Genomic DNA, 21,820 nt, shown 5'->3' with positions numbered 1-21,820 from the left:
CACCAGAAACCCAGGCAAGGGCAAAACTGAGTCAGTATCAGTTAGCTAAAACAGGAACGGACTTCCCACAGAGACCCCAGGATGGAGCTGTACTCAATGCGGCCCTTTCAAACACAGGTCTTCCCAAATAATGAGCCGTAGAAGATTTCATTTAGGGCCTAGTTGTTTAAAGAAATTAAAAACTGAAATTAGCAGCTGAAATCCACTTGGAGGAGTCTGCTATCCCTTTAATATGTCTGTCTGTTCATCTCACTGAGACATCCCAATCCTTCCTCCAAAGTGATTTGAATACTTAATATTTGCCGAAATGCTTCAGTTGGATTTGAATAACGTAATTGAATTTTTCCTGCTGCATTCAGGGTACGTGAAGGCTTGGGAGTTCCTGTAGTAAGATATGTGGATGTGCTTATTTTTAGAAGTGATTCTTACTTATTTCTCTGTCTGCGAGCCAAGAATTAATAAGCAGTGGGCCTGCCAGACAGATGAGGCTGTATTCATCAGAGTTCCAGGCTTTATCTGCCACTCTCCAGGTGAATGGCTTGTCTCTGGGGCTCAGAGATGATCTGCTCAGTGACAGGTTTGGGTTGAGCTGAACTGGATATAGATTGGATGCCATGTTTTCTTAGGAACCTCATCGTAAACAGGATTGTTATAAAGTAAGATCCTGACTACGTGCCACTGCTTTGTGGACAGCCTAGGGAGAGAGACAGATGAACTAGAAGGTCTACACCATGCAGTCGGCACTGGGAAAGGGATATGGCCAGGGCACAGGGGAAGGAAATCTTTATCACTGGGGTAATCGTGGAAGGCTTACCAAAGAATCTTCAAGAGGAATTTGAAGTTATCCCGGCAGGGAAGGGGGCGCCGTGTTCCAGGTAACGGGAGTAGCAGATTTGAAGGCACGGAGACTCAGGGTGTGATGAATCCCTGCAGCGTGTCTAGTGGCATGGCCGGAGCTCGGAGGAGCGATGGGCGAGGAAGCTGGAGAGAGAGGTATGAACTGTTCTTGAAGGGCCTTCGATGTAAAATTTTGGAGTCTGAGCATTAGTTTAAAAAGAATGAGGAGTCTTAAGTAATTTTTAAGCATCAGAGGGATGTACTCAGTTTGGCATTTTAGAGAAATCTGCATAGCAGCCCGTGGAATGGAGCAGGGTAGGGCAAGACTGGATTTGAGGAGACTAGATTATTTATAATCATCGAAGAACCAATGCAGGGCAAGCCCACGAAATGGCACAGGTGCCAGATAGGAAAGGGTGAACTTGAGGGGTGATGTGGGATTTACTGGATTTGGTGGCTGCGTGTGGGGAAGTGAGGGAAAGGGAAAAGCCACTGAAAATTTCTCTTGGGCTGCCTTCTGGGTACCACTCCCAGAGTTAAGGGTCACGGGGGGAGAAGTGTTTTGGAGTGGGGTCAGGAGAGTTAGTGGACTTTGGGACATGTTTAGGTGGAGGCTTTGCACACGGACATGTCTGGTGGGCAGGTGCGGGCGTGCGCGTCTGGGATGGAGATGCAGGTTTACGCTCCGTCGCGTGTGGGTGCTTCAGCCCTGTTCATCTAGGGCAGTCGGCAGACTAAGGCGTGTACAAGCGGAAAAGGAGGCCCGCGGAATAGAAATGTTTAGTGACGCAGAGGAAGGAAAGGGAGACTGTTAAGAGGACCAAGGAAGAGTGACCAGCTTAACTGTGAGGTGAAGGGTCGTCGTAGCAAGAGATGGGATGAGAGGGAGTTTCGTTTCTTTTGTGGACTGTTGTGTAAAGAGAAGAACTGACCATGTTTACTAAGGAGAAGGAGCCAGAAGAGAGGTTAGAGGTGCAGGAGACGTGGGAGGATTTCTCAGTGAGAAGTGTGTGGACAGGGTGTCATTGCAGGGGCGTCAGTAGCGCCTAGAGCTGGACGGGAGAGGGTGCACGTTTTGTTTTTGTTTTTTAATTGGAGGTGGGCCTGAAGGACTGCAGCATGGCTGCATGGCAGGTGCATTTAGGGGCGGGAATGGGAGGCTGGAAGTGGGGGTCTTATCTGATGACCTCTCTCTTCTCAGGAAGGAAGAAGGCAAAGCCTTTCCTCTGGTGACGCAGTGTGGGTGTAGGACCTCTGCAGGAGGGAGATGCGTGGCTGAGTGCTCGCTGAAGTTCACTGGAGAGAACAGCACTCCGGGGTTTGCTTCTGGACTCAGCACGTGCCTGTAGAGGCGGTTCTGAATGAACCACGTCATCAAGAAGAAATGCACGAAGCCTCTGCTCTGTTCAGGGCACTGTGACAGCGGTCCTGACCCTGGAGGTCCTGCCTGCTCCCCAGAGCCGTTCTGCTGCTCCTGAGCGGGCTAGAAATCGTGCTGGTTGTCTTCCTCTGCAGTGACGGTGTGAACGGCTGCTCTTTGGGCTTTCGCGTCGTTTAGCGTGCTGGCCTCAGTTAGAGGAGTGTACATCCCCTACATTCAATTTTGTAATGAAGTTTTAATTTTAGAAGAGCTCTCGGATTACAGAAAAATTGCAACGTAGGTACAGAGTTCCCATGTACCCCACACCCAGTCCCCCCTCTTGGTGAAGTCTTACATGAGTCTGGTATATTTGTCACAGTGGGTGAATCAATTTTTGAAGAATTACCTGTATTTTATTTCTTTATTTCCAAACCTTCTTGTTACGGCCTTTCCAGTTACCTCTGACAGTGGCAGGAGCTCTTGTTTACTCATGATTCAGAAACTTGAGTCGAACCAATAATTTGAATGGCCTCCCTCCCTGTGTTTTTGGGATTGTTTTGTCCTAAACCCTGTTTCTTATTTCCTGCAGAAATCATACAGTGGATGCAGAAAAGAAAAATGCTGCAGAGGAAAATAAATATCAACTGGAATTTTATCAAGTCAATATGACCCTGATGTCAGTTATATTATTTAAAAAGTGTTATTACCTAGTAAATGCAGTTTGTTAGAAATCTTTTTTAAAAAATGGTTGCATGGACGATAAATAATGAAAAGACTCTTTTTCTTTTGGTGAAAAGATGGTGTATCATCGCCAGTGATAACAGAGCCCCTTATCCTCTGTGCCTCTAGATGGCACTGATTTTATGCTGGCCTGTAATTGACAATCTATACAGTTTGAAATAAAAAAGTCTCTTTTGGTTAAAATTAAGTGTGTGTTCACTAGTGCCCTCTCTGGTCTCACGTCCCACTCAGCCGAACACAGACCTAGGAACCCCTTCTAGTTCCTGCTAAAGTACAGTTGTAACAGTCATTCAGGAACAACTTGGAGTTTGCTGGTAATTTTGTAAGTAAGAAGGAGGAGAGCATTTGCATCATGTAATCTGCAGTGAAATCCTCCTGAAAAACCTTTTAAATGAGCCCCTCCCTTCTCTCCAAGTCCCTTTTTTCATTGTCAGCCGGGAGTTGCTGGTCTGAGCCATTCCTCCAGGTAGAACTTAATTCTCCGGCGCTCACGTTCCAGCACCTGGAAGTCTCAACATCCTTCAAAAAGAAATCCTGTTTGTCTTGCAGACGGCTCTTGGATTTCGCGGCACCTTTAGGTTTTCACTTCCCAGCCCGGTTATCATCCCGCCAAAAGAACCCCTTACGCCCTCCTCAACTGCCAAAGGATTCTCTTTCCTTGTTACTCAGAGATTATTGTTTTTTATTTTTTTCCCGTCTAATTAAGCTGGTAATCTTTTGAATCGGATCCTTCTAAATAGAGTCATACAGCCAAATTCAACAGTTTTTAAACAGCAGCTTGCAGAAATGCTTCATTCCAAGACAAAGCACGTGAGCAGGCCAGAATGTCCTTTGGGGGCTGTTGTTGATTTTCATGGTCCTGCTTCTCCATCTCTTCCTCCTCCCCCGGTCCTCCTCCTTCTGCCCTCTTCCTCTTTATTAAAATGCCTGAATCCACTGCTGTCACCTCATTCAGCCTGTGTACTTCAGACTCTTTTGTTTGGCTGAATCACCTGTGATACTTTTCCATGAACATTATCTTGGGTGATCCCTTCACTACTCGTGTTTCCTGCACTTGCATTTGACATTGTGCAGGTAAGGATGCTGTTGTGGTCTGTCTCCTAGGGCTTTAGACGTTTGCTCTCTTACCTCGGGCGAAGATTGACTTAATGAACGTAGAATTAACTAGACTGGTGGTAAAGTAGGGGCTGATTGGCTGACCAGCTGGTTAAAATTTCAGATGCTGTTGCAGTGACCTGACTGTATTTGTTCTAATGTTCTGATGCAGAAGTGCTTTGTCACTGGAAAGCATTGTATCTGTTTCTCTTTCACCTTCCTAGATGTTGTCTTGATGCTGCTACCAGCTTCCTGTTCCCGTACTTCCTTAGTTTGTTGAGGTTATTCAGAAAATGAGCCTGGTTCTTTCTCTGTGGCATTGGGCCGGCCCCCAACCTGCTGCCTGGGCCCAAGCATCTCAGGCAGAAGAGGTGGGATTATTTCATCAGCATTAAGGTCGAGTTAAGATGCAACGAACGTGTGCTCGTTCATCCGCAGCCACATAGGGACTCCTTGAATTCAGGTTTTATTTTGATTATTCTATGCTCTGTCATCCTTCAGAGTTTTATAAAATGAACAACAGCTTCACAGACCCATGTCTTTTCCTTCCAGAGGGTTTTTCTTCTGAACCACTTTTGGGTTTGAGTAGCATTTCTTCCCCTTTCTCACCTGCATTAGGATTATTTCTTTGTCTAGCTCTCAAAGCGGTTATTTTCCTCATTTCTCTTGCTGTTTTCCTTTGGTTCTCTCCCTTCCTTGGATAAGGAGGACAGGGCTGAGAAAACCTGCGTCAAGCACTGGTGTCCTGATAGGGACCCAAGGGTCACCAGCCTCCCTACACCCGATAGTGCCCTTGAGGGCCACGTGGCCTCCACCACGCAGGCCCTTCCTGTTACTGGTGCAACGCTGTCGTAGCTAACGTTTGGTTCTAGTGCAGTCCCCCTCAAGTCACTGTTCACACTGACGCACTGGCACATATGAAGGCGTTCGAAAGGCAGACCCTAATTTTCATGCTTTGAGGGATTTCTTGGCCCTTGTGCAGTAATAATGGCTTGCTTGGGATAAACCGTCAGTGTTTTATGGAGGGTGCTGCGGGCCAGGCTTCCAGGCTTCTCCTCTCTCCTCATGTTTTCTGTCCAGTTCTTAATCGCATCCATCTGACCATGGATCCTTTTTACACCAAAGCTGAAGAGATGATCATGTATATGCTGTCGTGGAAATAACCACGGAGCCTGGAAGATGGGGTCACACATCAGTTTGGTTTGGATTCAGGCTTCATCACTTGCTGTGCTGCAATGGTCAGTCACTTAACTTCTGTAAGCCTCAAGTTCCCTGCATGAGAAGTGGGGGAAGAATAAGGATAGTGAGGATGAAGTGAAGCCCTAGAGTAAGTAAGGGAAGCTCTCAGGAGGGCAGCAGTAGCAACTGTTAGCCAATAGTAGTCCAGGCAGCAGCTGCTGCGAAGTCAGTTACACGGTTGTTGCATCTGCACGGAAACTCAGAGAGAGGCGGCGAGGGAGGGGGAGGGGTTGTTTAGCATTAATATGCAAGGTGGACGATATGGATTAAACCAGTGATCAGTGGACAATTCTAAATGGCTGAATAGAAAAACGGCTGCTTTGGGAACCACAGACCAGCCCTAAATAACTGCTTGAAGTTGTGCCTGTCATCCAAGCCCCATTTATACTTGCCCGCTCATAGGATGTTGCATGGATGTATGTTATTCTTCTGACCATTTGCCTTTTTATTTGCTTTTAAATGTGTGGTTAAAATCTGGTCCATTTTGAAAAATCCTTTTGGCTTTCTGAATTTTAAATTGAATTGGCTTTTGCAATCTATTTTTATTCTTAAGCCTGATTAGAATTAATTTCCCGCACCTGTTCTTTTCTCATTTGTGAACTACCTGCCCTGGCTTCTGCAAGCTGTTCCAGTAGGGGTGAAATTTGTCTTCTGGGTCGTTGAGGTTTCTGCAAGGACACTTAAGAAAATGTCAGAGAAATAGAAGAAATCCTAGTGGAGAAACAAATGACACAGCCTAATGTGTGCAGTTAATGGAAATCTAATTTAATTTTATCACCAGCGGATGTCTCTCAAACAGAAAGCTAAGTGAGAGGCAGCCACTTTAAGGGCCCTGGAACCAAGGCTGAGATGAGTGATTTATTCCCAGCGTGGGGACTAATTGGCTAAGTGATCTTAGCTTCTCTGGGTCTTCACCTCTCTGCAGTTCATTTCCTTATTTGGGGTTGGCTGGGCTGCTCTCTTCAAGTCCCTTCTAGCTCCAATGTTACATTTCCTCTAGAAATAAGAGCTGACTTGTGTACATGGTTTTATTCTCCTGTGCTGTTTTGTGCTGAGGGTGTTATGAATTACTGCTTTTCCTTCTTTCAGAGTTTTCCAAACTTTAGTCTTTAGTATACGTTATGGGTATTTTTTGGTTATACCTATGTATTGTAAATACTGTAGATATTCGTTTTTAAAAAGTAGTCTTCAAATGACTGACTTCTTTTACTTAGCATTGTCCTAAGCTGTACTACCTGGGGGAAGATACTTTGAGATGATATCATCTTTCTCATCATATTTTGCCCCAGTATCTTTATCATCCATTGCTAATTATTGTCTGAAATGATTACTACTCTGGTGTTTGTCAAATGATTGTTTTCTTTATCCATCATTCCTTTTAAAATTATGTTATAGAATTTTACTTTAACGAAGATCTTTAATTGAATAAATGTATATGGGAGAAGGTAATCATTTATATTAGCATGGTTTCATGTGGATATTTCTTTATTTTGTGGGTTAGGGTCCATTACTAAAATTATTTGTTTTGTTGCTCAAATTGACCCAGATTTGGCCACTGGGAGCCTCTTCAAGTAGTCTTCAGTGTCCTTTGACATGTTCTCATCATTTTTTGGCCCCAAATGATGTCCCAGGTTCATCTTATATTTTCTCTGGCCCAGCCCTGAAAGTCATTCATTTCTCTAAGGAGCCCTGCTTTTTTTTTTTTTTTTTTTTAAATAAAAAATGGTATTTAGAAGCCCAGACCTGAGTACAGCTATTGCTATTGGGATGTCACCACTTCTAGGTCCCCCTCAAAGGACAGAAGTGGGCAATATATGCACACCTACTTCTGTTTCTATATCTGTATATGTATTTAGAAACGTGAATTCATATGGGTGCCTCCAATTCCAAGTCACTACCACGTGGCTTATTCTAGCCCCTCCCCATTTTCTTTGACAGTGACTGTGAGAAACCTGGTTCCCTTTACCCACAATATATTTACTTACTTGATCAGTTCTTGAATGAACATAAGGTAGTTTCAGAAAAGTGAACACATACCTCTGCAGAACAAAGTTTACTATCTAGTGTACAATACTTGCTGTGATTATTTTGCCTTTAACCTCAGAATATCCAGTTAAAATGCTGTTTTTCAAATTTGCTTTCTTAATTCTTTTCTTCTCCACTCTCTTCCATGCGGCTATGTCATTGTTTAGAGTAGAATTGGCTCTATTGTTGCTGATCACATTCCATTTTGAGTTTTTACCACATCTGGGTGGATTTTAATTATTTTTTAAAGTTTTTGAGTACATAAAATTTTAATGTGATTCCGCAAGTCAGAACTATACAAAAAGTCTACTTAGAGGAGTGTCACTCCTCTCTTCGCCCCCTTCCCACCACCTCCTCTTTTTACTCCATCCTATTCCCCAGCTCTTTTCATTCTGCAGTCTGCTACCACCCACTTTCTGGTAGGCAGTGAATCTCTTTCATTTCTGATTCATCATTTCTATGAAGTTTGTTTATTTTTGTTTTATACGAATGAGCAGGTTCATGTATATTTTATTATTTTCCCTTCTTTCTTAACACGAAAAGTACCATAATAAGTTTTGAAAAAGTAGCATATAATGTTTGATCTTCGCACTTTGCTTTTTTCACGTAGCTTAGAATCATTACATATCACTTCGGAGACGTCATCCTCATTTTTTATTAGGTCTCTTAAGTACTCCATTGTATGGGTAGACCATAGTTTATTTAACATCTCTCTTTCGTCTGGACATTTCTTTGTTTCCAGTACTTCGCAATTATAAACAATGCTACAGTGAAAACCTTGTTATGTACATATTAATTCTGGAGGTGTATTTAGGGTGAATAGCCAGAAGTAGAAGAACTAGGTCAGGAGGTGAATTGCAAATGTAGTTTTGTTGGATATTGACAAATTTACCTCCAAAAGGGTTCTACCCATTTTCACTTCCATCAGCAGTGTATGAGAGTACATCTTTTCCCAAGCCTCACCGAAAGAATGTTGTCGTGCTTTTTAATTTCTACCAGTACAACAGTTTAAAAATAATGTCCGTGTTGTTTTAATTTGCATTTTTCTGTTTGAATACATTTTCATAGGTTTAAGGGTCATTTTCATATATATATATATATTATATATATATATATATTTGGTGAATTGTCTGTATTTCTCCCATTTTTCTATTGAATTTTTGGCCCTTAAACCAATGAATTTATTCCACTTTCACTCTCTCTTCTTCCATTTTTTGGTTATATTATTTCTACTTTGTCATGATATATAAGAATTGTATTTTACTCTTCCAACTTAATATCTGGCTTTGTTTTAGTCTCAGATCTACAATTTCATGTATTAATGTGTTATCCATCAGTTTTTTTTTGGGGGGGGTATTGAAATTTTCCCAGTTATCTGTTGCTTGAGTAAAGCCCATGCTTTGGTGGATCCTTCAGAAAGAGCTCATTCATGTGAAATTCCCTGTGCTCTTGTATGTTTAAAGCTTTTTCTATAGACTTGGTACTGAAAGGCCAGCGTTGCTGGGTATAAAATTCTTGGTCCATTTTTTTTTTTTTGAGTTGTTTGAAAATGTGAGGTCATTGTTGCCTTTTTTGTATGTTGTTTTTGAAGAGTCTGATGCTAGTCCAGTGGCTTTGCCTTTCTAAGTTGTTTGATCTTTTTGCTTGGAGGTCTTGAGTATTTTTTCTTTTCATCTTTGAAGTCTAGTAGTTCTACTAGGATATGTCTTGTATTTGGTTCTTCAGGTATTCACTTTACATGGTGCCTATTATTTCTCCTCCGCTGTTTTGTTTTTCCTCTTTCACTGACTCCAGTTACATAAATGTTATTTCTTCTTTGCCTGTCTTCCATTTCCACCATTTTCTCTCTGATTCTTCTTTCTTTATCTCATTGTCCTTTTCTTGGTTGTTTTCCTGCTTTTCTTCAATTCTTCTTGCTAAATCTTTGAGTCCATTATTCCTTGCATATCTTGTAATTTAAACTTAAGTTCTGAGATGATTTTTTTCCTTCTCTTTCTTTCCTCAGTTCACAGTTTTCTGTTTTTCATTCATTTTTGTTAACATTTGCATTCCTGGCCCAAGCAATATTCCCAAATGCTTGTTTGAGCAGATTTAATTTAGTTTGCAAGTATCATCTTACACTTTTCTTCTGCTTCTTGATTTTCTTTTATGGGGGAAGAAGGCTATTGAGTGAATTTTTTAATTCTTTGTGATAATTTTCTATCGTTCTGTTGAATTTTTTTTTGTTCCTTTTTGTGGGCTGTTGGTTGTTTAGATTTTGTAGTTCTCTGGTGCCCTCTTCTGTTAGTGTAGCAAAGTGCAGAGTCTTTAATGGAATCTTTTTGTTTGTTTTAGTGGAAGATGGGGAATAGTTTTGTAAATCCTCTAATGTTTTAGGTTTGTTTTATTTTGTACAACCCTAAATTTTCTCTTTTGCTTCTTTTACTCCTCCCTACCCAATGGCCAAAAAATATCTTTCTTTTGCCCCTTTCTCTTCCATTGCAACCATGCCTTTTGAAAACCGTAGCTTCAAATTGGGCATACATTTGAGTCCCTTTTCTGTAGTCCCTCATCAGGTCTGCTAGGTTACTCTTAGGATGTTCACACTTATTCCTTCTGGTGGTGATTTTAGATCAACCTAGTTCCTCACTGGTTCCCTTCTTCTGTCTTCCCCTCAGTTTTTCTCAGCTTGTCCTTAATTACCCCAAATGAAAAGAGCAGGGTGGGAGTATAATAGCACTCTTTCTCTATGGCAGTTAGCTTTGCTTCCTTCCTTTCTTCCTTCCTTCTTCTTTACATACAATTATTTGAAGTCGGGTCACTGTTCTGTTTCCTTCTGAGGGCACGGTGTTTAGTAGTTTGATTTTCTGTTGTTGTTGTTCCAAGTTATTTTTAGAGGAAATATTGAAAGACGTAGACTTTGGCAGCTGCATTGTCTTTAGCTCTCGTAGGAATAATTTGAGACCTTGGGAAGTAGAATCTTTGTTGTGGAAAGATTTGTGTTTGATTCTGCTGAGCACTTAGAGGAACCAGCATTCTGGGGTTGCCTTAGTCCATTTAAACAGCCTGAAGTTCTCTCTGTTACCCAGGTAAGGTGACACCTGGCTGGAAGTCTTTATAAGAACTAGTCACTTTTGTATTCATTCTTACCATGAGGATACATCCTTCAGAGCACTTATCTAGCATCCCAACTTGGTCAGACACTGTGGGCTTCCAATCTGGCCTCCCTTTTATTGATAAGCTGTCACAAGCAATGTTCAGAGTTCAGCTGAAATTGGGAAAGGCAGAGAGTCTCAGTATTTCTCTCTGGCTTCGTGTCGGGCTTTTTTCTGGCTTTGTGCTTCCTCACAGAGTTTTGTGTAGTAAATCCTCTCTATTGTGTTACTTCTTTGATGCTTTTAAGAATTTTTGTAGTTTTTAGTAGCTTTATCAGGAGATTTGGTTCTAATGATCCAGCCCGTTATTACCTTGAAACAGCAATTGTTTCATTCTTGGATTAAAATAATTTTTGATTTCATGGGACTTTGGGTGGAAAGAATGATAGATTGATTTGGTCAGTTCTCCACGTTGAGTCACTCTCCCAGCAGGTAAAGACCTGCTTTGTTGTTAAAGATGGAACACTTTATTTTAGTGCTTAAGCGGCTTCAGACTGATGACGGCTGTGATTAGTAATGGTGATTGTGATGACAGAGAGGACAGTGTATTAGCCATTGCAGTGTGCCAGGTACTCCATGTCCTTCATGCATTCTTTTATTTAATTATCATGAAATCTCTTAATTTATTATTCCCATCTTTCAAACCATTACCTGAAGCTTAGCTCCCATATCACTTTTTGGAGTTTACTGGATAGCAAATGGCAGAAACACGTTTCAGGCCTTGTCCTGACCTTTGGAATTACAGGGTAGCAAAGTCCAGCACACTTCCAGTTTAGGAGGGCTTCATAGGACTTCGTTCCTAGACTGTGCTTTCTTACCTAGTCTCAGGTCACACTTTAAGGACAGTGAAAACCCGATTCACCGGTATTTCCACTAGCATGGAGAATAATGTGTCTTGTGAGGAAATGACTGCAAAGAAGTTAGTGCAAAAGGAAAATGGAGAGATGAGCAAAGATCAGAACGGCGTCTTTTAATTTCCTAAAGACTCTCCATTGCATGTAGCCTAGTGCTTTGTTCAAAGTTGATACCAAATGAATGTTAACATCAGTATGTTTATTGACTCTTACGACTTCCTGGGTTTTGTTTCCACATTATGTCTTTTGATACAGACTCTGGTCATGATGCTCTTTTTATTTATTTATATTATTCCTCTTGGTTCACAGTTATTTGCTGGCGTAAAGGATGGAGAAAACCTGCAGCTTTTCGAACAGAGTTCTCGCTCTGCCCGTAAACAGGAGACACATACCCTGGAGGCCACGAAGCTTGTAGAGTTTGACCTTAAGCAAACACTTACCAGGCTTATGACACATCTTTTTGGAGATGGTAGGTACTAAATGCCTTTGTCTTTGGGGGCTTAAATATTCAACGGTTACCATCTTCCTGAAATCATTGAGGCTACTGTGTCTAGACTTCTTGCTCTCAGTTGTGGCTTAATGGTTTAGGTCCTTAGTGAGGTAGAACTTGCGGATTTCCCGGTTCATTCCGTTTGAGGAGCAGAGGAGGGTGTGAAAATGCAATTAGCCAGAGAGAGAAAAATGATCACAGCCTTGCATAAGAATGACAGTGGATCGAGATCTGTATCATCCACGGGGAGGAAGCGAACAGGCTGATTAATGTCGGAGTATTGCTATACCTCAGCCGCTGCTGAAGGGGTGATTGCATGTTTGTATCACCTGCTGGGATGCTTCTCAGGGGAGATGCAGGGCGGGGAGGGGAGGTGCCCCGGCCAGGCCCACGTTAGGAACTTGACGGATGAGGGGATGGTGTCACGGGAAGCGTGCTGTGTGCTCTCACAGCGCTCACAATGGGTAGGTGTTCACAGTGCCCTCGGACCTGGCTGTTCTCCCTCATTCCGAAGGGAAGTGCCGTGCTCTTCAGGCATTTTGGAGGGTCATTTAATTTTTTTATCTGGGGTCGGGGTGCTAGATGCTGAAAAATGTCTCGGTAAACCTGTCTGCGTCCCAGCAATCTGGATGTCCTTTAGCGTAGTAATAGCCATAGTAGTGACGATGACAGCGAGAGAGTAATTAATAGTGTCAAATGCTGCATTAAGCACTTTTACAAGGATTTTTTTGTTCTGACCTGCATCTGTGACATAGGTGTTATTATAATCTCCATTTTTTTTTATTAGAGGAGGGAACCCAGACCCAGAGCAAAGAAGTACCACGTGACCACATTGCAGCTTGGGAGTATTTGAGGCCTGGTTTGAGCCCCCTGTCGTTTTGACTTCCGAGCCCATGTTAGACCTTAGCTCTTTTGAAAGGAGAGATACAGATCATTTCAATAATATTCCTAGACTGTGAGGCTTACGGAAGCCGTGATGTTAAAAAGAGGGGGCCTCCCCCGGGTGTTGCCTTCCAACTCTCCCGCCCTCTGACCCCCGTAGCTGGTCGGGCTATACTCTGTTACATTTCAGATACCAAGATCACTTAGAAACTTCACATTCAGTCCTTCTTTAATTAGCTAATGATAGGAACTGCCTCCGCAGGCCTCAGAACTATTCAGCAGCTCTTTTTATACTTGTTTTTATGGTCTGAGCGCTCTCCTCTTCTAAACTGTGAGTGTTGTATTCCTTTGTTCTTGAAAAGCAAAATTAAAAAGGAGAGCACTGTTTCCTTGCGGCAGTCTCTCGCTGTTACCGCTGCTTTGGTGTCAGGGCTTTTTCTCCCTCTCCAAAGCAGTTGATTATTTTCTGCGAACATTTCAATTACACCGGCATCCTAAGGCTGTCGTGAGAGAGGCTATCGGTTTAGAACTGGAAAGAAAGAAATGCCCTTTAGACAGTTTATATGCTTGTGGAATATACTGACATTTTAAACACTTCTAAATGGTTTCCCCTCTGTCTTGTACCGTGTTTAGCAGATCACTTCTTTCAGAGCAGCTGAGGTGGGGTTTAGGAGTCCTCACACTATGGTTTCACTTGCTGCCCTTCACGGTTTACGGCCGTCTCTGGCACGGTCCCTTGCCGAGCCCTGGAGTTTCCCTTTAGGAGGCGCCGGCCTTATAGCACAGTTTGGGTGAACGCGTCTGAAAGAGAAGTGGACTGTGTTCCTCTGCTGCCCGCTAGATATGTTGCTGTGGCCAGTCGTGTCTCTTCCGTTTAAGAGCAAAACAGGCTAACGGTCGTCACTGAGATGCACTCGCAGCTCCTGTCCCAGGACCCTGCCGGTGGAAGTGCAGGTGGCCTCAGCCGTCAGCTCCCTCCGGGGCCGCTGCAGCTGCGGGCAAGCCCCCTTGCCCAAGGACAGTGCCCTTCCCAGAGCTGCCCACAGCCAAAGACTGCTTGTGGGAGGAATATAAAGGCCCCACAGTTTGCCCCCAGCCCCCAGCCCCTGCCCACCCGGCTCCAGCTCCCTCATCCCCGCTCCCCCTCTCCCCCCTCCCCGCAACCCTGTCCCTCTGGCGAGGTTAAGGCTTTGCTGGGCCTGATTGCAGTTGGTTGACTCCCCCCGCTGCAGCTGCCACCCTCTTCCTTCGATAGGTGCTGATTCTCCCAAAATAACTTGCTTGTCAACCCAACCTCCAAAGGGTCTGTATGCGGCCCTTGCGTTGCAGGGCTCTGCATTATGAATGCTGTCCTGGTCGGGAGTGAGGTCAGTCGGCAGTGAGGATACTGTGTCTTCCGTACCTTTTCATATTTTTCTCTGTCCACGAGTCCCTGTTAATATAAATAAAGTGAAAGTGATTGAGAATGATAACTGGGTTTATGGCTGTTAGTCCTACTTTGTTCCTAAGACTGAGTCAGATTTACAGAGCGTTGAAGCATGTCACTTTAATAATTTTGAAGTGTGCTCTTTTGGGCCGTCTGGTGCTGTCTGATTTGCGGAGGGTCGTCTTACATCTGGAGGTGAAGTAGCAGAGCAGCGGCTGCCTCAGGCCATGTGGAGCTGTCTCTGCTCCTTGGGGCTCGGGTGTCGTCCAGGCCGGCTGCACTTGCAGATGAAAACTGGCTGGCAAGGGTCCGCCTGTCGGAACCTTGGATCACATGCTCTGAAATGGGGCTACAGAGAGCCTTGCCTTGTGCTGAGTACAGATACTCAGTGGAAAGAGGACATCATCACTTTAGGACTCAGGTGGAGAGAGACTTAAGACCCACCTTTCCTTAGGAGTCTGCTGAGTGGAGAAAATACTACTAGCGTTAACCTTCCTGGCCTAAGGACTTGGTACAAGGAAACTGTTCGGGAGAAAGCATGAGACAGCCACGGTTGAATTAGCTGGAATGCTTTTAAGGAGCCTAAGAAAGTTGCTGATTCTCTGGTGACTGGGGAGGGCTAAGAAACAGGTTCCATACCCTAGAGAAGTAAGAAGTTGAAATTGTGTGGGGTTTTATATTAAATGAAATGAAATGATTGGGCCTCGAGGTACAGTGAAAAAAGTACTTAAATTTTTCAAGATATTCGTTGTTTAAAGACAACGAATGTGCCAGGACTGTGCCTGTTTCATACTCTTTCTACCTGTAGGAGGTTGATACACAGGCAACCGGGAGACATTAAGGTCTATGGACGAGGGAAAGTTCCTTCTCTGCTTAGGTTCGTAGAAAGCTCAAATTCTTGATACATATATATATTTCATCACATTTGAGAAATTTCAGTAAATTATTTCTTCAGATATTTTCTCTGTTACTCCCTCCCCGTGGGGACTCCAATTACATGTATATCTGGCCACTTGAAACTTTTCCACAGTTCACCGGTGCTCTGTTCACTCTTCTCTCAGAATTTTGTTTTCCTTCTGGGTTTCATTTTAGATAGTTTTCATTGCTGTATCTTTAAATTCATCGGCCCTTCTTTTTTCCTGCAATGTCTGATCTGCTGTGCATTCCATCCAGTGTTCTTTTCACCCCATTTTCTAGTTTCAGTTAGTGTCTTTTCATGATCCCCTTTATCTCTACCTAACATGTTCAGTCTTCCCGAAGCTTTGGGAGTGTACTGTATATCATTACCATGCATATTTCAGTGCCTTTTTCAACTACTTCTGTCATCTGTGTCATTTCTTGGTGAATTGCTATTTCTCTTCCTCTACTTTATGTTTTTTTCTTCTTCTTTGCATGCCTGATCACTTTCTATAGGATGCCCGATACTGTCAGCTTTACCTCATAACGCGTTGTATATTTCTGTATTCCTAATAATCTCTCTGAGCTTCGTTCTGGGATTACTCAGAAACACTTTGATCCTTCCCATCTCGTTTTAAGCCTTGTTAGGCAGGGCCAGTGTAGGGTTTTAGTCCAGGATTAGCTTTTTCCCACAACCAACTTAAGACCCTTCTTAGTGCTGTAACTGATAACCCATGAATTACGAGGTCTTCCATGCGGCTGTTTGGGAACTGGCCCCTTTCTGGTCTTTGTGAGCTCCCACGTTATTCCTCCTAATCCTTTCGTGTGGTCTGTTCCCTAGCCTCGGGGAGTTTCTTCAACACACCTGCACTGACATTTTCATTTGTATTCCATCTTCTGCAGACCTTCAGCCCTCTCTCTCTACAGCCGTCGTCTTTCACCCTGACCTGTGAACTCTCAGGACAGACTGTTTCCTCAACCTGGGAAGACCTCTGGGCTCCTCCTGTGTTTTCCTCTCCCGGGGCAGTGTTAGGGCTCATCTTTCAGGGACCAGTGTCCTTGGTTACCTGATATCCAAGGTCTAGTGTGGCATTGTTTCATATATTCTGTCTTTAAAAAAATTATTTTATTTACTTTTTTAGTTTTTTGAAACTGGGGGCTGGTGTTTTCCTTTTCAAAGAAGAATTTGATCTGGAGATAGATAAAATCCTAAAGATGCATTGTTTAGGTCTGGTTTACAAAAGGATTGCCTTATGATTTTTGTTTTTAGAACAATCAGTGAATTGTGCTTTCATGGATCTCTTGGGGTAACTGAGATACACTTATTTTAGACTCTCAGGCTGTTTTATAAAATTAATCTCCTCTGGGGTGACTTCAGCTTTGGTTGTTGGTTGTGTTGGCTGTCTTACTTAGCAATCATATAGTTGGAATTATGGTCTGCAGGTCAGGTTCAGGGGAAGATTTTGTTTTTGTTTTTCTCCCTTTCTCTGCTTTCCTCCCTCCTGCCCTCCCCGCTTTGCTTATTTATCCCCTGTGTGGGTTTACACTGAGCTCTTCCGACTTTAAATCCAGAATGGGGTTTTGTAGGGACCTGTCAGATGTACTCACCAGCCCTGATTTAGGGACATGGCAGGTCCAGCGCCCAGGGCTTGGCTCTGCAAGCTTACAGCTCTTCAGAGCTACAGCCCCAGGCTGTATTTGGTGACGATTTTTGTCACCCTTCTTTCACCAGCATGGAGCCCATTCCGTCCCAGCTTCTGACTGCAAGCTTTTAGCCTCGCTCAGATGCCAGGCCAGCAGCACGTTATCCTGCAGGAGGCAAGCTCCTGGCATCTCTTCCTGATTGTGGACCCCAAGCCCAGCAACACTGTGATTTATCCCCTCTCCCTGTTTGCTTTTCTGTGCTGGTTCTGGCCAGTGGAGGTATTTCTCTTATCTTTGAACATTGACCATGGCTTTTTGGTTTTCTCCTTTTTTTCCTACCTGTCGTTGTGTGTTAGGAGAACAAGGAGGCCGATGGTGCCTTCTTGGCCTTGGAGGGCGCTTTGCTTGGAAGCCGAGTTCGTGCAGTTTTCATGGTCTGCTCCAGTGGAGGGCAGCATTGGGCTTTGCAGTCTGACACCTGGTTTTGAATTCTGATCTTGGCATTTTCCGTGTAAACTTGGATTGGATATGTAAGCGGTCTCCGTCACAGTTCCTCCATCTGTGAGATGGGCACAGTGGTGCTTACTGTGCAGTGCTTATGGCAGCCTGGCATGAGTGTAAAGGTTAGCTGAAGGAGCCACGTGAGTATTTAGCATGGCACCAGAGTAAACAAACAGCAGACGTCGATGACCTTAGCGTGCACTTGAGAAATGTTTCTTTTTCTTCATATTTTTATCAAAACCTGAGAGAGTTTAGATCGTGGTCTGATTTTCAGCGACATTCATTTCAAAAATCACCCATTGAGTATTTAGATTCTTTACACACTTTTCCTTACTGAATTGTCACCCAAACTCTGCGAGATGAATATTATTCTTACTTTGAACGAAGCTGAGGCAGTGAGAGGTTAAGGAAGTTGCTCGAGGTCACTCGGCCTCAGGTGCTGGAGCTGGATCTAGTTATGGCTCTAGGATTGCGCTTGCCGCGCATGGTGGACCCGCCCACGTCTCTGGGATCAGACGCAGGAGGCAGGCGGAGGGTGAACCTTCTGTCTGCCAGGTTTGTCTGTGGAGCCGTCCTGTGCCAGTGGGTCGGGGAGGAAGGTTGAGGACAGAGGGCGCTTGGCTGTGGCTCTCCCCTGGACCAGGTTCCCCTCAGGCTGTCCCCTCTGCTCCCCGTGTCGCCCCTTACCCCAGTGCCTCGGACCCCACACCCAGATTTAGGATGAGGGAGCATTGAATTGTGCTGTACTCCGTTTCTAACCCCACTGCGAGGTAGAGAAATGCTAGTATCATTTTAAGATCCAAGCCCTAAGCAAGAGGATTCCTGCGTATGGGAGTCTGAAACGACACTTCACCTCACTGCTCTTTCCACCAAGCAGAAGACTCATAAAGGTGGGACCAGTTACCCTGTCAGCAACAGTGGGAGAAGTTGCTAGCCTTTTATTTTTCCCCTGGTACTTTGCATCTGTCTCAGCAGGAGTCACTGTGGCTGAAATAGAGCTCACATCTTACACCGTGTGCTGTGGCGTACATGGTCACGTACGTGCGTCCTCTACAAGTGGCTGTGCTTCTGTGTACTTTACCGCACAGGACTGTATAGAGCACAGCAGTACAGTGTCTTTATTTCCAGCCCAGGATGTTTGGAGGCAAGTGTAAAAGCAGCAGTGGTGTAGCTGGTACTTCTGTACTTTTCAAGGGACTGTACTGGAAGATTAAAAATGTTTTATTTTCTATGTTTGTTTTTTATGTATTATTTGTGTGAAAAGTATCATGAACCTATTACAGTACAGTACTACATAGCCGGTTGTGTTAGTTGGGTACCTAGGGTAACTTTGTTGGACTTAACTAATAAATTGGACTTAATGAACGAACGTGCTCTGGGAGCAGAACTGGTTCGGATGTAGGGGGCCGTTTTACTGTAATACTGTGTTAATCTGAGGTGTATGACATAATTGGATACATGTATATATTGCAAAACGATCACCGCAGTAAATTTAGTTAACATCAGTCACCTCACATACTTACAATTTTTTTCTTGTGATGTCACCGATGCCCTATTTATACAGGGAAATGTATACTCTTACAGTGTTGCGATTTTGAACCCTGTGAATATATTACTGTTCAAAAAAAATTTTTTTAAGAAAGCTATGAGAAAAGAGCAATACTGAGAACTGTGAAAAATTGCCTGTCCGCTGCTTGGTCCATATTCAGTGTAAAGGGCTGTGAGTCTGATTTAAGTCGAGCAGAAGCAGAAGAGATGGAATTGTCAGATGCATTTGGCAGTGAGGGCCGGGCAATTTCTAGTTAGGTCGTGCTCACCTGGGATGGTCCCAGTTTTTTACGGATTTCTTTTTAGCCAGAGAGCACCCTCCATCCTTTTTCTCCCCGCTGCGCTTTCCTTGCTTGGGTGCCTGCCGTGTCCGGTGTAGAAAGCAGGAGAATCAGAGTTCTGCCACATTCGGCTGCTCCTCGGGTTCCAGCACTGAGGAATTAATGCCCAAGAGCAGTTACTAATTGCGTATTTGTATAGCCAGTATAGAAAAGTCTCTGCTTCGGTGGAGGGTAGCCTTGGTAGCATATATAAAGTCACTGGTATATGCTCTGGTCTGGGCCACCAGCCTTTTCAAATTTAGATTCTGACAGCTCTGGGAGGTGGTTCTGATAGCACAGTCCCATCTTTAAATATAAGGGTATGGGAAGCAGAGAAAGAGTCCCTTGCTGAGTGGGTAAGCCAGGGAAATGAATTACAGGGTGTGTTTAGACGAGATCTGTGATGGAGGCGGGTGGGGTGACCTGGAGTGGCATCTGTTTAACGTGGCTGTGTCCAGTGTTAGGCGCCGCAGTACTGCCTCGGGGGCAGGGCTTGGTGGGAAGAGGCCGGGCCCCTGCCCCGCCCTCTGCGTCCGGCCCTGATTGGTCTTCCCTGGTACGTGGTGCTGCCGTCCTGTGCCCGTGCCCCTGGTTCGCTACGGCAGGTAGGGCCGGCAGTGTCCTGCCAGAGCTGAGAGAATTCAAGTTCTTGCTAGTCCTTTTCCACTCAGGCTCACATCACTATCCTTTTTTTTTTTTTTTTTTTTTTTTTGCGGTACACGGGCCTCTCACTGTTGTGGCCTCTCCCGTTGCGGAGCACAGGATCCGGACGCGCAGGCTCAGCGACCATGGCTCACGAGCCCAGCCGGTCCGCGGCATGTGGGATCCTCCTGGACCGGGGCACGAACCCGCGTCCCCTGCATCGGCAGGCGGACTCTCAACCACTGCGCCACCCAGGGAAGCCCCATTTTTTTTTTTTAATTGAAGTATAGTTGATTTACAATGTTATGTTAATTTCTGCTGTACAGCAAAGGGATTCAGTGATACATATATGTATTCCTTTTTTTTTTTTTTTTTGCGGTACGCGGGCCTCTCACTGCTGTGGCCTCTCCCGTTGCGGAGCACAGGCTCCGGATGCGCAGGCTCAGCGGCCATGGCTCACGGGCCCAGCCGCTCCGCGGCATGTGGGATCCTTCCCAGACCGGGGCACGAACCCGCGTCCCCTGCATCGGCAGGCGGACTCTCAACCACTGCGCCACCAGGGCAGCCCTGTGTATTCCTTTTTTTATATTCTTTTCCATTATGGTTTATCACAGGATACTGAATATAGTACTCGGTGCTAGGCAGCAAGACCTCGTTGTTTATCCATCCCACATGTAGCAGTTTGCATCTGCTGACCCCAGCCTCCCACTCCATCCCTCCCCCACCCCCTCCCCACTGGCAGCCACCAGTCTGTTCTCTATGATACCACCATTCTGAAGGAATGCTCACCAGTCATTTCTGGGGTCCCAGCTGAGGGAATGATCCTAGACTTTGGGCTCTCAGCATCCTCCTTCAGGAGAGGAAGCAGAGCAGGTGCCTGCATCTCCAGAGAGCATCTCTGCCTCTGGGAAAACTGGGACTTGCTAGGCCCTCTGCTCACAGTCACCGGCAGAGCAGCTGTTGCTGTACAGTGTGGAGATGGGGCAGCTGGGCTCAGAGAGGTTGGTTAACCTACCCACAGTTTCACAGCAAAAAGGGCAGGATGAGACTTGAATCCAGGTTTTTGGTTTATTCTTCTACTTGGCTCTAGCCTAAAAATTAATATATAATTTTTGACAGTTGCTGTAATCTCACAGGGTTCTGAGACAATTTTTAAAAAGCTCTGAACTTCATTTGTAAATATGTTTTAGTAAATTATTACATCCAAACCAAAAAGAAAAAGAGAAACACACATAAAACAGAAAAAAGAACGAACTTTGGCATTATTTTCCATTAGGTATATAATATATGTACATTTAATGTAATTTAAACGAATCACCAATAAGGAGAATAATGTAATGCATAGTGAACCCATATGATTTGGACATGTTTACCCCAAATTTCCCTCTATTAACGTATAATTCAAAAAGCCTAGTTCTTAGTGGATTTTTTTCACAGACTCCTGATACTTGACGTGTGAAATAAGCCATACTTAACATAGTTTTTAGGTGGTTATTCAATATCACATCTTTGATACACGCTGCAGTCAAGACGTTTTTTCAATCTGCTATAATAATCCTTACTATAATTTTGAGGTTATGGGGAGAAAACGAGAAGAAAGTGTATATTTGGGGGTAATATAAAAGTAATTAATAAATGATTCTACCACCAGCTTGAAAAAAATTACTATTATGTGTCAAAGTAACTAAAATTTAAATTGCTAGAATATGTAAAAGGATATGGTATTTTGATAAAAATTACACATGAACTAATATAATTTACTTTTAAATAGTGACTATTTATGTTTGAAGTATAGCCATAGGCTTCTTGAAGGTGGGACTTTGTAGATTTTGCCATTTTCCTGTTTACGTGAAGGAAGACGAATTTAAGAACTGAAGAAATCCTTAAGGTAGTAGAAAAAGGAAGTGAATGGTTTATGGATTCGGCATTCTTCGCAGGGTCACAGGTTTAAAAAGGATCTGAGCAAAGGATCTGAGGAGGGAAAAGGATCAGAAACTTTCTAGCCACACTGGACACAGCTTTTGCCAGTCCGTGTTTTCTGGGTTAGTTTCTGTGCTGTTGCCGTCAGTGAGTTCTGCCTCTTAGATGCGCGATGTTAATCATCTCGTGTGTCCTGAGAGACTTTGGCCGACTTCCCTGCCTTGTCACTCTTTGCTGGGTGCGTTTTTCACTGTGGAGCCGTTAC

General features: G+C 44.1%; 1 protein-coding gene across 1 annotated transcript in view; it reads left to right on the top strand.

Annotated features, from left to right (window-relative positions):
* Positions 1–21,820, top strand: part of FARS2 (phenylalanyl-tRNA synthetase 2, mitochondrial) — a 388,891-nt gene that overhangs the window by 92,780 nt on the left and 274,291 nt on the right. Inside the window, exon 4 of the mRNA XM_032650151.1 lies at positions 11,595–11,754. Coding sequence (XP_032506042.1) covers positions 11,595–11,754 — 160 coding nt within the window. The remainder of the gene's footprint in view (positions 1–11,594; positions 11,755–21,820) is intronic.

Source organism: Phocoena sinus, chromosome 11 (assembly GCF_008692025.1).
Source record: "Phocoena sinus isolate mPhoSin1 chromosome 11, mPhoSin1.pri, whole genome shotgun sequence".
Classification (NCBI taxonomy): Eukaryota; Metazoa; Chordata; class Mammalia; order Artiodactyla; family Phocoenidae; genus Phocoena; species Phocoena sinus.
Note: the sequence above shows the minus strand (reverse complement) of the source record. Positions and strands in the feature narration are given on the sequence as shown.